Source organism: Coffea eugenioides, chromosome 3 (genome assembly GCF_003713205.1).
Source record: "Coffea eugenioides isolate CCC68of chromosome 3, Ceug_1.0, whole genome shotgun sequence".
NCBI lineage: Eukaryota > Viridiplantae > Streptophyta > Magnoliopsida > Gentianales > Rubiaceae > Coffea > Coffea eugenioides.
The window spans coordinates 45,669,968-45,687,156 of NC_040037.1; the positions used below are offsets into that span (position 1 = coordinate 45,669,968).

Consider the following 17,189-nt stretch of genomic DNA (forward strand, 5'->3'; position numbering starts at 1 on the left):
GGGGTGATTTTCTGAGGAGGGAATGGATCCTATTTATAGATTTTAGAATGAGGTGCAACCCTTCTCACTTCCGATGTGGGACAAAAGACTGCAACTCTTCTCACTTCTCAATGTGGGACAGAGAAAGCAATATTTCTCATTTTTCGACGTGGGACAAAGAATATTTTTTTGAAATACTATATATTTTACAACATACCTTGCCAAGGAATTCCACTTGTAGCAGCCCCAAAGACCGACAATTTGTTGCAAGGGGATTTACTTTACCTTCTCTCTCTCTCTATCTATTCAACATGTACTTGAGAAAATATCGTGTGATGCTTTTCATCTGTCACAGATATTGCTACATTCTGGAGCTCAAGCTAGTCCCGCTAGTAAGTCGTACCAGTACATCTTACTGTGACAACAACAAATGGCACTGAATGATTAAAAGAGAAGAGGGAGGGCCAGTTTGAACTCAGCTGTTAACGAGTTCAGGTCCACTCCTTCAGCAAACTTATGGTAGAAGAAAATGGGCAGGAAGGGATGGTTATTACAGGAATTCACTAATGACATTTTGGCTTCAACAGCATGCACCATCCCTCATGCATTTGTGACATTAATTTCATGGGCTTTTCGAAAAACAAAAAAGAAAAGAAAAAAGTTCAAATCGCACTCAAGTTACCTTCGTCTAATGCAAGGATGTTAATGTCTTTTGACTAACAAAATCTCTGTCATTTTGAACGCTCAGCATTTACCACCATTTTATAGATTAACCTACTGCAACAATTATGTTTGCGATTATATTGCAAGACGCACCAAATGTGAGGGACTATATTGCAAATCACACTCTCAGACTACAAATGTCTTTTAGCTAACAAATATCTTAGGTGTTACGGTCGCCAGTTGAGGGAGTAAAGTGGAATAAAAATAATGTTCTAGACCATGTCACCAAACACGCCAAATGCTAGGGTATTTATTATGTTTAATCCATTCTGATGCCAAAGTGTAAAAGTTGCAAAATGTCAATCCGGATGAATCTTTTTCTTTTTTTCTTCAATTATTTACTTTCATTTTTCTGGATTCGTGAACATCACATACATTTGGAAACTACAGCATTTGCAAACATGAGGCTTGACTACTAGTATAAATAAGCAGCTCCACTAGCTAAGTCCTCATCATCACTTCATCCACTGAAGCAAATTAGTACCAATACTATAGTAGTCTCGTTGAAACCAATGGCCTCTTCAGGGTTTGCTATCGTTCTCTTTGTCATTGCCCTCACGTTTCCTACACCCCTTTTTGGTGCACACACTCCATCTTCTTCATTTACTGCGTTGAATCAGCTCAAATATTGGTCAGAAAATGTCCAAGGTACCATGCCTGGAAATCTTCTGTCCAAACTATCTCCATTGAATAAGGAGCAAGCTGAACATTTCACTTCATTAGTGTCCAAGAAAAATCTTCCATTCAATGCAAATCATTGTTCTCTTGCAAACCTAGCTTGTTCGCCCAAATCATTCGTTAATAATTTGATGCACAATATTTTTTATGGCTATGGCAGAATTAGCCCATCTCATGTGCAGCATGTTGATCCCTCTTCTTTCCTCAGAATCTCGCTTCTCAAACAAGGAAGCATGGTACATCTCCCAGACTTGGAAAACCAATTACCTCAACATTCATTTCTTCCTTCTCAAATTGCATCAAAGATCTCTATTGCAGAAAATGACCTACAAAAACTTTTTCCTCAATCCTTGAAAAACCCACAAACAAAAGATGCAATTCAATCTACCATTGTTTATTGCAACACTCCTGCTCTTAAGGATGAGATTCAGAGCTGTGTAAAATCCCTTGAAGATATGGTTGAATTTGCAAAGACTGCAACAGGTAACAACCATTTGGTCGCATTGACTTCAAAAAACACAAAGGGTTCTGGAAAAGATTTGATAGTTGGACAGATTAAAAAGCTTAAATTTGGGAAAACTGTGTCATGTCATGAATTATTTCTTCCTTTTTCAACATATTTCTGCCATTTGCTGTCCAAAACTGAAGTGTATGCAGTGGATGTTCTTGAACCTAAGACTAAAATTCCAATTAATACAGTCACGGTGATATGTCATATGGATACTTCAGACTGGTCCCCTAATCACGTGGCCTTTAAGGTATTGAAAACCTCTCCTGGCCAAAGTGAAGCATGCCATTGGATATCTCAAAATGATCTCATTTTCATTTCTCAAGAAGATAACTAATCAGACTATCAAGCGCTGCTATACATGGATTTGTAGTAGCTGTTATTCTCTACTTGATCAAGTGTTCATATGTATCTATTTGGTTTGTGAGTGCTTTTTCAACCAAGATAGTGGGAGTAAAATTCTGATGTCTTGTAATTAAGTTTGGGTTTGAGTGGATTTGTAAACCAAGATATGTGATATATGACATCATCTCTGTGACCCTATTATACTATGGATTAAGTTTGGGTTTGTTTCTTTTGCTTTTTTAAATTAATTTTATCTTTGGTTCTACGCATCAGTGAGCATGAAAAATAAATTAATATCAACTCCAATATGAATCTGATCTTGGAAAAGGACAATAACAAAATCTCAAACATGTGATTTGGAAGCTATAATATAACTTAATTGACATTGCTTTCTTCCCTGCTTAACCTCCCAACCATGATGAAGGATTAAAATGTGACCAATATTACGGACTATGAAGAAGTAACGCAGATGGCGGTGGAGTATTATATAAATCTATTTAGTCAAAGAAATGTTCCTGCTCCAGACGTTAAGGACAGGTTGTTACAAGTGGTGGATAAAACTTTGTCATCCAAACAACAATGTTTTTTTAAGGTATCATATTACTTCACATTGGTGGTAGTTACCTTCGCCAGTTTTTATAAGAGTAAAAAACAGCAAAAACCCCTTGTGGTAAATCTAATATATAGAAAAGTCCTCCATGGTATCAAATTGTACAAAACGACAACTCATGCTTTGAACTAAATTATAAAGGCGATGGAATCCGTTAAATTTAACGGGGATGGATGAAATGACAAAATGCCCTAATATAACTAAGCAAAAGACAGTTCAACAAAATCATTCGTTTCATTCTCTAGAGAGAGAAAATTGGGGGTTAAGAGATAGAACAAGTATATTTGTTAAAAATTAGATATAAAAATTTTTTTTAGGTTCTAATAAGCCATTTTTGTTAATTTTAACGGATATCGTCACCTTTACAATTTAGTTCAAAGCATGAGGTGTCGTTTTGTATATTTTGAAATCACAATGAGCTTTTTTATATATTAGGTTTACCACAAGGGATTTTTTTGTTTTTTACCCTTTTTATAAATACAATGGCTAAAACTGCATTTCTGTCTTAAAAAAAACTAGGCAAATTCCATCTCTAAGATGTTAGGCAATAGATTAAATGTAATTCTTGTTGGGAAAGGGGTACCAATTCAGGCACACAATATTAGAATTAACTCAAGACAAATTACTCTTTCTCCAAGTACCAATTAAAAGAGAAATAAACCAAATCACCAAGCAACGATCAACAGTAACAATAAAATGCAAAGTAAAAGGCATAGAACACCAAGATTTTTAATATGGAAAACCCAAATTGAGAAAAACCATAGGACATAGTCCAATCAAAATCTCCACTATCATAATAATGGGCATACACAGGTGGAGTATCTAGATGACAACAACATCATCAATGTCAACCAATTGAAAGTGTTACAAATTCATCTCTCAAAAACTGCAGTTGCCATAGAAATGGGTTGAAAGGATGTTACCAAGTGAAGAAGAAATCCAAAATCGGAGTAGATAGATGGATAGAGCTTGGCGAGAGGATCGCATGCCTAAAAATTGATTTCAGTTAGGTTTCAAATTACCATCCGATCAAGGCCTTGAAGTTGCAGTGCTTCTCTCTTTCTCTAGCTTCTTTCTCCCCAATTTACTCTTTCTCTCTTCTCGAAACTTACAAGATTGACGGCTGGAATAATTAAATGTGTTGTTAGATTCGGACTAGACCGGTCGATTTGACCGGTCCGACTATGAATCGACCATCTTTCCGAGCTAGTTTGTAGTACAAAATCGCTTTGGTTAAAACCATCAAAAATTAACTAAACCAGTGATCCGGTTCAACTGGTTGACCCAATTTTCAAACTTTTCTTTCTTCTTTTTCCCAAACATAATTTGAGTCTTATTTATTAATAGGAATAAGAAAACGCCATCCACTTAGTGTAAATACCAAAATCATTTGCTTTCCTGAATGATCTCTAAATCAAAATGTTTTTATCCATATGATCTTATCATTTTAGCATCAGTGATTCCAACTTGCATTAATTTGTTTTAATTTAGTTTTTCAAGTAGTTTTGGAGAATGGACATATTTTAGCCATGAATTTACATTTATATATATAATTATTAGGTGTATATTTGATTGCAAGTCTAATATTTTTGAAACATTTTTTTATGATTGGTTGAATATAACTAAAAACTTAATTTCAATATTTCTGTAATTTATAAAAAAATATATAAAATAACTATGACGTCATGTTGACATGAGCGGGTTTTTAAAAACAGTCCAACCGATCTGACTAGTTGACTCTTGCTTCAATAGTTTAGCCAAATCGCTATTCGGTTCGAGTTTAATAACATTGCAATTAATCTCACATGTTGATATTTATTCCCTTTTGTGCGACTTCAAGTTTTAGTTAATTGACTAGTCACTTGCTATAATCTCAAGTCAGAAACTGACTCGGAAACCAAATGAACACGGGCTTTGGGCTCTAATTGTGACTTGGCCCAACAAATGGGTTGGACTCACAAACCCAACAATTCTCCCATAAATTATCCTTCTGTCCCCATTGCAGACGGGATTTATTCTGGGAAGACGAATTAATGATTTCATGTTGTTAGCTCAAGAGCTTGTGGCTGAGATTGATAAGAAACTCCAGGAACTGAATGTGTTAAGAGAAAGCATTTGATTAGGTGAATTGGCCTTTCATTATGCAAATATTGAGATTTCTGGTTTAGCGAATATTAGAATGATCTTGTGTTTCGCATTGTCTCCAACAATTGGTTTTCAATTAGTTTAAATAGTGGAGCTGTGGGATTCTTAAAGTCCTTTCGTGGTGTTCGTCGTCAAGGAGATCCATTATCACCAACTTATTTGTGATAGCTGCTGAATATCTTGGTCATGGATTGATTTATTTATTTGAAAATGGGAGGAGGATGTTTTTTGCATTATCAGGAGGTCAAGTTTTGCATCTTGCTTTTGCTGATGATACAATCATTTTTACACATTGCTTGAAGAGGTGTTTGAAGGCGATAAAGTACTTTCTTTCTCACTACTAATCTGATCAGCGGATCAAGGTTGCAAATAGCTTATTTATTTGTTCCGATAAGATCTTGACTGCTAGATGTGCATGGTATCTTCTATTTGGGATTTCAACGCCAATGTCTCCCCTTTTCCTATTTGGTAGTTTCTTTATATTAGAGTAGATCAAAGAGAGTAATGTTTGACAGCATTGTATCGAAAATCAGAGGGAGAATTCTGGTTGGCATTCTAAATTCTTATCTGCTGGTGGGAAAATAATTATACTGAAACATGTCCCTTCTTAAATTCTTATGTACTTGTTGCAAGTGCTATCTCCTCCGAAAGTGGTGGTTAGAACTATTGAATGTACGTATAATAGCTTTCTGTCAGATTTTAAAGATAATTCGAGGCATATTCACTGGTCTTGGGAAAACTTACGTTTTCTAGTAGAGGAGGTCTAGGGTTTAGATCCATGCTTTCAGTATTAAGCTACGATAGAATTTTAGGAAAAAAAAAATCAGTTTAAGCAAAGTTGACGTAGCGGAAATATCTTCATGCTCTTCATCCAACGCAAGTTCAATCTTGCGTGGGTTAAGTTGTTTGAAAACATTTTTGTTTTACATTAAAGAAGTTGCTGAAGTGAATATCGATTGGCGCGTAGAGTAGAGAATGATAGATTTTTGGTTTGATAGATGGGTCTTGGATGAACCCTCTGCTGTTGTTTGTGATATGGATTATCCACCATATTGTCTAGTAGCTGAGTTTTTCTTATGAATTTCCATTGGAATGTTGCTCGGCTGAATGACCGGCTTCCTCTTCGTATAGTGGCTGCAATTTTGAAGTTATTAGGGTTTGATCAGATCAAGAAGATATGTTGGTGTGGCAGCTGTTTACTTTTGGTTGTTTTACTCTAGCTTCGGCTTGGGAGGGGGGAGGTGAGAAAGAAGAAGAATTCTTCCATTGTTTTGAAGATCACATGGAATTCCCTCTAGCCGTTGAGATGAGGATATTCAGGTCCGTGGAATTATTTTGGTTTCCAAATAATGCTCTTCTTGTTCAGATAATTTGGCTAGTAGCTATTCGATTGAATCTTTGCCGCATACTTTAACAGAAGGCTCGATTCCAGTTCAAGTTTGCCGGGCATTACTTCCCAGTTTTCAGAATTCCCTTCTGGCCTCATACATGTATCTCATCACAATAGATGTATTGTACCTATATTAGCTTTGTGGTTTTCATGGTGTGGAAAGAACGAAACACATTTTCAAAGAATCTCTTCGCACGTTTCTAAGATTATTTTTAAGGTTGATTATTGTCTTACTGACGTGTTAGCAGCGGGTTCCTTGGTAATAGGATTTTACGTAACAAGTGATTTGAATACTTATACTGCAAAGTTTTTTAGGCTAGAGACTTCCATGAAGACATCGGTAATGGCTGTCTCATGGTTTCCACCATGGAAAAGCATTATAAACTCAATACTATTACCAGTACTAAAAGGTTAGCTTCATCTCGAGAGAGTCTTCTACAAGACCATCATGGTTTTTTTTTTTTTTTTTTTTTGCTTTTTTTAAAATAGTTTAGATAGGAGGACTCGAACCCAAAATTTCTCATTTTGCATCATGATATTGATAGGATTGTCTTTGTATTTTATGAAGAATTTGATGAGGCAAATTTTTTGCTGGTAGAAAATAATGCACTGTAATTGGTTTACAATTGTGTTGTGAAAGTGGCTTTGATGATGTACTGATACAGGTGAATGCTAAGCTTTTTTTTTTTTTCGAAGACGACAATAGTTTTATAACCTAATTTATTCTACACTAAGGGGGAGGGGGCGGACCTAAGGAGGCCCAAAAATAATCCGGATGAAACTGAACCACCACCGAACCAAACGGGTGCACAACACACCCGCCTGAATTTTTTAAAGCAAACCACTTTAAATGTGTCATTTTGGTGGGAGGCAAGGGTTTGAACCCTTGCCCTTTGCCTCCCACCCACCAAGTTAGGTGGTGGCCACCAGCCGTGCACTTTTATCAACCAATGCTGTAGCTAATTGGCCAATGTGTAGTGCTCTAGTTCAAACTCGTCATTTGCTTCAAGGTGTTATTGGGTTCTGTTCATCACATTTATCGTGGAGCAAATGTTTCAGTTTACTTCCTTGTTTCTTTAACTCTCTCTGGGCAGCAGATTTACACTTCTACGTCGGAATTGCCTTCACAGTGAAAGCTATTATTTCTGTTGATAGTATTAGTTTGCCAAATATTAGTTTCCATTTCATTAGCTTCTTTTTCTTGTATTAGAGTTTAGATTAATACCTGGCCCTTCCTTTCTCTGTAAGTAATAAATTTGGGGCTGGCATCCCTTTCCATTAGTGTGAGCTTTGTCCAATAAGAAACAAAATGAGAACTCATCGGGTTGATTCCGGGTAAAATTGATAACTCCTACCACAAATCCGACAAGTAATAATTATTTTGGATCCCAGTCCATTTACCTAATGAGTCTTAATATGTATTCCTGGATCCAGTTTCTGTTGGATTCAAATCTATTTCGGATATATCCAATCCATAAAATCAATTTAGGATAACAAAATTTTTGATAATATTTGTATTCTATTATTACACAAATTTTGTTAATAAAATAGGAACTACAAAATGAGGAAAATTACAAAGATTATTTGGTTCTTAGAGTACCTCTTTTTTTATTTTCAAGGAGAAAACATGTGGGTTAGTGACAATTTATAATGAATATTATAATTTATTACTTATATATGTCCAATTAATTGGACCGGATCCAAACGAATTGGAACATGTAATTCCATACCCGATCCATTTAGAATGCATATAATTTGGATTTGGTCAGGTTCGAACAAACGAGCATATTGGGTCAGATTTGGGTCTGGACCCATTGATAGCCCTAAAGTCACCCTTTTGAACATATTCCTGCCCCAAAACAATATTTCATCATGGTTTTGCTTCTGCGATATGGGACGAAGATAGCGTGAAGGGAAGAATAAGGGGATATAGCAAGATAATCAAGATTGATATGTAGGCAAAAATTGTTGACTGGGTTTGTGAACGAAGGGTGGAGTAAGCTGCGGTGGTGGTCTTTTGATGTGGAAGGAGGAAGAGAATTTATGGGATGACTGTTTTACAATTCAGGGATTAAGATGGTCTTTTAAAACCTTCCATGGCAATTGGCTTCTTTTAAAACTAGAGTACACAATTGCTTGGCATACGCACAATTAATGGTTCAAATCAAGTTTAGCTGATGTGGTCCAAATCTGGGCCATTAACTTTGACAACAAAAAAAAGAAATTTTCTTTAGAAAAGAGATGGATGACCTAGATTAGCTCGAGCTAAAATGGCCAAGATCTAGAATATTAATTGGACCTTACAATTATCAAGGCTGTGATCCAATTTTTTTCTCCAAATTGTCATTTTCCATTCTCTTAATTCTGATATAAATAAGAAAGAACTGTATAAGACATAAAAAAAGCCTCCCACCAATTCTTGAGAGAAGAAAGAGAGAATTAGTTTCTCTTTAGGAAAATTCTCTAACCAAAACTTCATTCAATTCTTTCGGGTGAGAAATCACATTTTTTTAATCTTTCTCCATAGGAGGAGCTTTATCTATAGTTTTTTTTTTTCATTTGTACAAATAAAATTTCTTACAATTTTCTAGTGAGAATTTTTTCCTCTCTTAGTGTTGCCTAGTGAGAGTTTTCTTCTTTCCTAGAGATTTCTAGTGAATGCTTTAGGTAGTTTATTTTTATTTTCTTTTATTCGATCTAACTCTTTTTTTTAGATTTTATTTATCAAATTTGGAATTTCTTGAGTTTATTTGGTAAATCTCACCATAATATTCAGAATTCAAAAAATTAATCAATAGATTTGACGATCACAAGCATGCATAGATATTCGTGAGATTACAATTATTTTATCTCATTTTTAAACTATATTTTAGAATTTTACAGTGTAATTTTTATCTGTTTTTCATATCTATAGTATCCACTTTTCAGATGATGTAACTTATGCCATTAATGCAAAATTTAATAAAATTATAATGTTTTACAAAAAAAAATCTGATATAAATAAAATTTTAAGCTTTGTTTGAATTGCATTTTTTTAGATTTTTTGTAAAAGAAATACTGTGACGATTTAATATATGTGAAATAAAAAAGTGATTGAAAAATATATCCACGAAAAACGTAATAATTTTTCTTTAAAAAATTACAATCCAAACACAAACTTTTTAAATTTTCGAAGGGCGGCGGCCGCCACCACTCCACTGTCTCATCGGCTCATGAGCAGGAAAGTATTTCCCTGTGCGAATTTCATAATTTCGCACTGTAAAATAATTGACAAACGACCAGCTGGTCCTGTGGATGTGACATTGCATTATTGCCCTTTCTAATATAGAGAGTTCTTGAATTGATCCAAAAAAATTCAGATCTTTTCCGATTCGCATAATTGCATGCATTTGTTATCTCCTTCGCTTTTAGATTTCCCAAACAATTGGGACCGATGATATATCAAAAGGAGCCGCCGGGCCTTCGTCTCCATGCGCCCATTTCTCTTTCTCATCCTATTTCTTTGGCCGGCTGCATTGTCGGAACAAACATGATAAGAAGGAGATAAGCCACCAAAAACCCCACTGGTGAAATCAACTTAATTATCCATGAGTTGTCTTAGTCCAATAACTTGTACCCAGCAAACAAATGATACAAGCTATAAGTGCCGACAACCAACTTCAAGTGCCATGTTTTATGCTTTTTTTTTCCTTACAAAAATGGTAGGAAATTAATATGCCAATTTTGAAGAACTAAGATCAAAATTAAAATAACATTCAAATGAAATTGTAAATTAAAAGAGGTTGAGTTTTACAATTTAAAAGAAGAAAAATGATTAACTATTTTACTAAAGTGCAAATATAAAATGAGAAAATGGTCTCACTCCTTGTTTTTCCTTTTTTTTTTGGAAAAATACACTTTACCCCCTATGGTTTAATATTTTTTCACATAATTCTCCTATAGTTTCAAAAGATACACATACCCCTCTCATGATTTGAATTAAAGTCTTCAAATGACTGAATTTGTATTCCATAATGGAGTCAACTAGAATGTTAAAAATACTCTTATGTAAAGTTAAAAATTATTTCCATAAGAGATTATGTATATATTTTAAAAATTATAAGGGGATTATATAGTAAAACACTAAACTATAAGGGAGTTATATAGTAAAATATAAAACTATACGATGTTAGAGTGTCATGCATATTATATTTATATTTTTTGATCAGTTCAGTCATTTTAGGTTTTAAACAAGGGCAATTTCAATATTTTGACGGGTTTCATTACAAATAATCACTTCTGTCACTTTGAAACTTTAATACAAATTATGAGGGGGTTATATATAGTATTTGAAACTATAGGGAGGTTATGTAAAAAATCACTAAATCACAAGAGAGTTAAGTGTATTTTGCCCTTTTTTTTTCTCTCCACTTTCTATCTGATAAATTCACGTCCTTATTTTGTAGTAAAGAAGTATCGCAATTTTTACTTGCATTGGTTGCAATTATAGGTGGCAAATAAATCCATTTAACTAAATTTACCCATACCCGCCCATGAACATATGGATATGGGTATCTTAAATTTTTGCATATGGGTATAAATGGATTATCCAATAATACCCATTTAAATAAATGGGTATTATTGATAAACCATCAAATCCAATTAACCCATTTAGAATTATCTTTCCCCAAGCCTTCTCTCTTCTCCCATCCATTTTTTTTTTCAGATTCTTCATTTTGTTATGATGTTAACTATTTTTGTTTCATTATTATTATTATTGGTTGGTTTTATCTTATCATTTTATTTTCTCTTAGTTTGTTAACTTACTCTTCAGCGTTACCAATTTATGACAAGTTTTAGCCTCTTTTCCTACTTTTTCAAAATGAAATTTTAAATTTACACATGAAAAAAATGTTAGGAGTTTAAAATTTTTGGATTAAATTTTTATGTTAACTTTTATAGTACTTAGTTCAAATTTTTATATTCTAATTGTTCAATTATTAAATAGCTTGTAATTTTACGACATAGAGTACGGATGGAAAAAAATTTGGTAATTAGGCTTATTGAGCATTATAAGTAAATATTTAAAACTAATGATGGGCGTAAAGGGTGGTATAAATTGATAACTTAGTTTGCAAAATGAATTTAAATGAGTTTATAAAAATTAAAATAAATGGGTTATAAATGAGTAATTGGGTTATTCAATTCATTTTTGGCTTGCCTATTTATACCCATTTAATTAAATAGGTATAAATGGGTTGACTCACTTATACCTATTATCCATTTTAGCCAACCCAAACCCTTCCAAATCACCCATTTTGACACCTCTAGTTGCAATACTGGTAAGGAGAATAAGGGGGCAAAGTGGGGCAACAATATAATTTTTTTGTGGGGTTCAATAACATATTCAATCTGCTTGCACCCAAATTTGTGTGTTGGCTCCAAATCAATCTTGTTTTCGAGTTTTATTTGTTTATTCTGTGATTAAACCTTTTCCAAATTCAAACGAGTTGAACATGAATAATAGCATTGCTGTTTCTAATTGTCTATTCTGGAAATGAATGTATTTAGCACATAATTTTGCGGGAAAAAAAAAACATAATGTTTAGGTACAAAACCTGTTGAAGCAAAAAGATAAGTGAAAGACGGAACTGCTAGTTTAGATAGATTTGAAAATTTTTGTTTTGTCAGCTGTGAGATTGATAAAAAGGAGAAAAAAGGACAAAAGTACTTCGCTCTCTTACGGTTAATCCAAAAAAAAAAAAAAAGATTTTGGAGTAGAAGATTGGAAGAAATACTTCGCTCCATTTAAGTTAATTAAAGGAAGATTGTGGTTTTGTTGTATTGGCACTGTCAAAATGCTTGCGGTTTTTTTTTTTTAACTTTTTTATATTAAACAAAAGGATTGCAGGGTTTTGTGGAGATCTTTTATTATATTTAGGACAACAGGTATTTTTGTCATAGAAATCAGGGTAATTTTAGAAATGAGTACCATTTAACGGCAAATGTTGAGGTTGACTAACACAAGGACTAAAATTGGAGTTTGGGGTGGAGGGTATGGTTAAGTGGTGAGGTGGAAGGAATTGTAAGTATGAAGTTTTGAATTTAAGACATCTCATTTAAAAAAACAAAAGTACTAAATGGCACAAAATCAACGTTAGAGACTGTAGTGCAAGTGCAAAGCATCCCAAAAGTTTTGGGGGCTTATTGCTTCAAACCCTAGAAAACTTTTATTAGATCATCACAGTTTCCAAATTATCCATGGGCGCACTATAAAAGTTTAGGTTATGTTTGGATTGCAATTTTTTGAAATTTTTGTAAAAAATAAACTGTAGCGATTTCATATATGTGAGGTAAAAAGGTGATTAAAAAATGTGTTTACGGAAAACGTGTAGATTTTTTGATAAAAAATCTCTTTCTAAACAAGGCATTAGTTTTTTTAGTATCAAACTTGGGTTATTTATAAGAAGGGTAAAAAACAAAAAAGCCCCATGTGGTAAGTCTAATACACAGAAAAGCCCCCTATGGTTTCAAAATATACAATACGATACCTCATGCTTTGAACTAAATTGTAAAGGTGACGGAATCCGTTAAATTTAACGGAAATGACTTATTGGAACCTAAAAAAAAAATTTATACTTAATTTTTATCAAATATACCTATTCTACCCCTTAACCCTCAATTCTCTCTATTTAGAGAATAAAACAAATGATTTTTTTGAGCTGTCTTTTGCTTAATTATATCAGGGTATTTTGGTCATTTTGTCCATTTCCGTTAACTTTAACGGATTCCGTCACCTTTACAATTTAGTTCAAAGCATGAGGGGTCGTGTTGTATATTTTGAAACCATGGGGGGCTTTTCTGTGTATTAGGTTTACCACAGGGGGCTTTTTTGTTTTTTACCCTTATAAGAATTCTCCCATAGAATTCCAAATTTATTATCTTTTTCTCACTTTGTTCCCTCATTAGTTAAATTAACCAATATCTATACTACATATAAAGTCTAAGGAAAGGGTTTGTGGTTAACTTCGGGATTAACATTTATGATCACTTTATGAACTTCCTTTTGCACCCTTATAAAAACTACTTTAACTTTAACTACCTATACCTACTCATGATTATTTTTACTTTCAACTATTTAAATATATGTTTTCAACATAACTACCCCTAAACATTATAACTACCAATATAAAATTATTTTATGAAAATCATTTAGAAGATTAAAGTTTGCTTCAGTAATAAAAACTTTATTTAATATATATGACCATAAAAATTATGTATTTTTTTATTGCACACACATTGGGTGTGTATTGAGCACTTGTAAAATAATGCCTCTGTAGTAAACCGTTGAAGTTTGAGAAAAGTGCCTTTAAGCATTACAAAATCTATATCTTTAAAATAATAAAACATGTGTAGGTAGTTAACTTGGTGTTAGTTTTGTGTGTTTTCAAATTTACCCTTATTTACTCTAGGAAATGAAAGGGTGGGGTAAACACCTTTTGTCGCTTTTTAAACTTCCATTTTTATCCTCACAAAATTAAATTTTATCCTAACTATCCAATTATATATAACCAACATAATTTTTGTTGCAACTACCAATAAGTTTAAAATTTAAACATCCAAACTTTTTATTATGAAAAAAGGTTTAATTACCAAGATAACTACCAATTGACATAACTACCAAAATAACTATCAATTCATTAAAGAAAATTTCATAAAAATTAATTTATTCTTAAATTGCATACATGTGGGTGTGCCTTTGGCACTAGTTATATGTAAAGCTTGACAAAGAGATTTGGGGTTAACATTAGGGTTAACATTTATCGTCACTTTATGAACTTTCTTTTTTGCCCTTATAAAAATTACTTTTACTTTAACTATCTATAACCACCCATAACTATTTTTACTTTTAAGTATATGCATTCAACATAACTACCAATATAAAATTATTTTATGAAAAATATTTAAAAGATTAAAATTTGCTTTAGTAATAAAAATTTTATTTAAAATATATGACTATTAATATTATATATTTTTTGATTGTACACACGTCGGGTGCGCACTGAGCGCTAGTGACAATAAAGCTTTGGAAGCCAAATCCATCATGTTTTTGCCCTTTTGTAGTGTTACTAACAACAAAAAGTGTATATTTTTTATGCAAAGCAAAAATGTAGCCATTAAATGAAAAGCAAACCTATATGCACATTTGAAAAGAGAGATTGACAGTTTTTAAGCGGTTTTTACAAATTTAGTAATATTTTCAGTTTTCATATTTTAATTTTTAAATAATATTTTGTTTATTGTTCCTCCTTAAGGCATAAAATGACCAAGAAATTTCCCTCTATCTTAAAAAAGTGTAATTACGAGATGAAATTTAACTAGACTCATATCCATAAAAATATTATTCAGTTCACTATCATGTCAAGGGTATAAATGTCTCTTAGATATTGTTTTTTCTTGGCTGTTACAGAACATTGGAGTTAACTAATGGTCTTGGGGACAAACCTACAAATTGAGAAAAGATGATTTTATAGAGTAAAGTATAAAACATGCAATATCTTGAGGGGATTTACTGTAATTAACCCTCAGGATGAATTTTTTTTCACGTTATGGGTATATAATGTTTAAGTTGACTAATAGTGGAGTAAAGTCAAAATAAGATAATTTTAAGGAGTAAAGTGCAAAATTTGTTATAATTAAGAGGTAAGTTTTGCAACTAACCCATCGAACTATGGTAAACATATTTTATGGAAAATTTTAACAAAATAGAAAAAAGAAAATGGTTCACCAAAAAATGAAAAACTTTTCTATTTTTTCCTTGTTTTTCATGTTCAAACTCGATTTTTGACTAGGTCTTTGCAATTCAAAATATTTAGTAAAACTCAAGCTGAGCAGCTGAAGGATTTTTTGATTCAGTGATTTGAGCCATTCAATCTAGTTTAAGTTTCAAAGCAGTTCCCTAAACAACGCCGCTTCTTATTTCTCCCTTTCCAACATAGGCTGTCTCCTTCATCTTCCAACATCTTTCTTCTCCAACAAACTAGCCCTTCTGTAGACCCGCAGGCACAAAATAAAAAAAAAAAACGAGAAATATAAGCCAAGTTTCTGACTTCCAAAAATTTCCTACATCAAATTTACTTTAAAGATAAGTAAAATTGAGATTTTATTTCTTAAAAGCAATTAATATCATTTTATTTTCTTATGCAATAATGTTTGAATAGTAATAAATATGCAACCCAATTATGGATCTCTAATCACTCTGATGCAGTTTTATTAGCTGTAAACTTTACAAAAAGCAGATTAATCAAAATCAACAAAATTGCTCTTGGGTAGATTTTAGATTTTGACTTTTTACCTTTAAAAAAATCTAAAATTTAGAGGCAAAAATGCCAATGATAAATCTAAAAGGATTGACTTTGTTTCAAAACCAAAATCTAAAATTAGGTGATATTATATATTGAGGACACTTCATATATGATAAAAACTTGCTCTTATCCCAAAAGAATATTTCATGGGTATTGCTTCTTTGATTTGAGTGGAAGGAGATTGTAGGAAGAAAAGAAAAGGAGAGGATAGAACTAGACAATTTAGTTTGATTTGTTGGCAAAGTTGTGGATTGGAAATGGAGAAGTAAGGGTTGATTCTATATTGATGGTCTTCTGATGCAGAATGACCAACAGACAAGCAGTGGCAAGAACTATGGGATGGTTGCTTCTTCTGAATAGATAAGGGCGCGCAATTACAATTAGGATTGAAATATGAATCAAATCACTCGATATTCGGGGAGGGTTGGATTGAGTGGTAAGAGAGAAGGAATTATACTCAAGACCTCCTACTTAAAAATAATAAACAAATAAAAACTATTTAATACTTGAATCGAATTCGTCTTGATAAGAGTTCGTTTGACTTTGGTTTACCAACTAGTTAAACTAAACTTAAATAGTATTTTATGCTCGATAACTTTTGAATTTAATAAAAAAAAATTCGTTTAAATTCGATTTGATATCTAAACAAGTCAAATTTGAATAAAATTTTAAATTCATTAAAACAATCAAACAATCTTGAATATTAATATATTTGACTTGATTACTCTCCTTCACACTCCTAATTACAGTTTTCGAGTAATGGCCTAAATTGAGCCGAATTTATGTGGACCAAATATGGGCCTTCAAAACTTTTTAAAGCAAAATTAAATTTGAATGGCCCAGATCAACTTGAGATAATCAGTTGGATTGTGTAAATGCCAGAGGCCTTCGATCCATTCTTGTGACCTTGTCCAAATTGATTGAGCAGAACATATTTTTAATATTCTTCAAAAGCAACTGATGGTGTTGAAACATGTCTTGTCGTATGATAATGTCTGAGATGGCGGCCGCCACCAGGCCCACATCTCATCGATTCATGACTTGTGTGGGAAGTATTTCTTCATGTCAATTTCATTATTATCTCGCCTTGTAGAATAATAGAGTGGCTGATCCTATGATGTGATATTGAATTTTCGTCCTTCCTAATTTAGGGGCGCTCCAATAATTCAAAAACCTTTGTTTCCATTACTATTTTCTACAAATAATTTTTATATTTTTCGTAAACAAAATTTTTAATCACTTTTTTATCTTATATATATCAAATAACCACAGTATATTTTTCTATAAAAAATTTTTAAAAATAACAATTCAAATAATTTGTACAGTGAGATCTTCGTCTAGAAAATCAAGGTTGAGATTCAACAATCATAACCATTGAGTGAAGTCTTATTAAATGTGAGTTTTTCTTGTTTGTGCATGTTATCAGTTGTAATGTACACATTTATGCATTGATTACACCAATACTGG

The 17,189-nt window shown here is 32.6% G+C and overlaps 1 protein-coding gene across 1 annotated transcript; it reads left to right on the plus strand.

Moving 5' to 3' along the window:
* Positions 1 to 1,214: 1,214 nt before the first annotated feature.
* On the plus strand, positions 1,215 to 16,082 carry LOC113766747 (BURP domain-containing protein 16-like). Its single transcript, XM_027310903.1, has 2 exons — positions 1,215 to 2,138; positions 16,026 to 16,082. The coding sequence occupies exons 1-2, from the start codon at positions 1,215 to 1,217 to the stop codon at positions 16,080 to 16,082; spliced, it is 981 nt and encodes a 326-aa protein (XP_027166704.1).
* Positions 16,083 to 17,189: the final 1,107 nt, after the last annotated feature.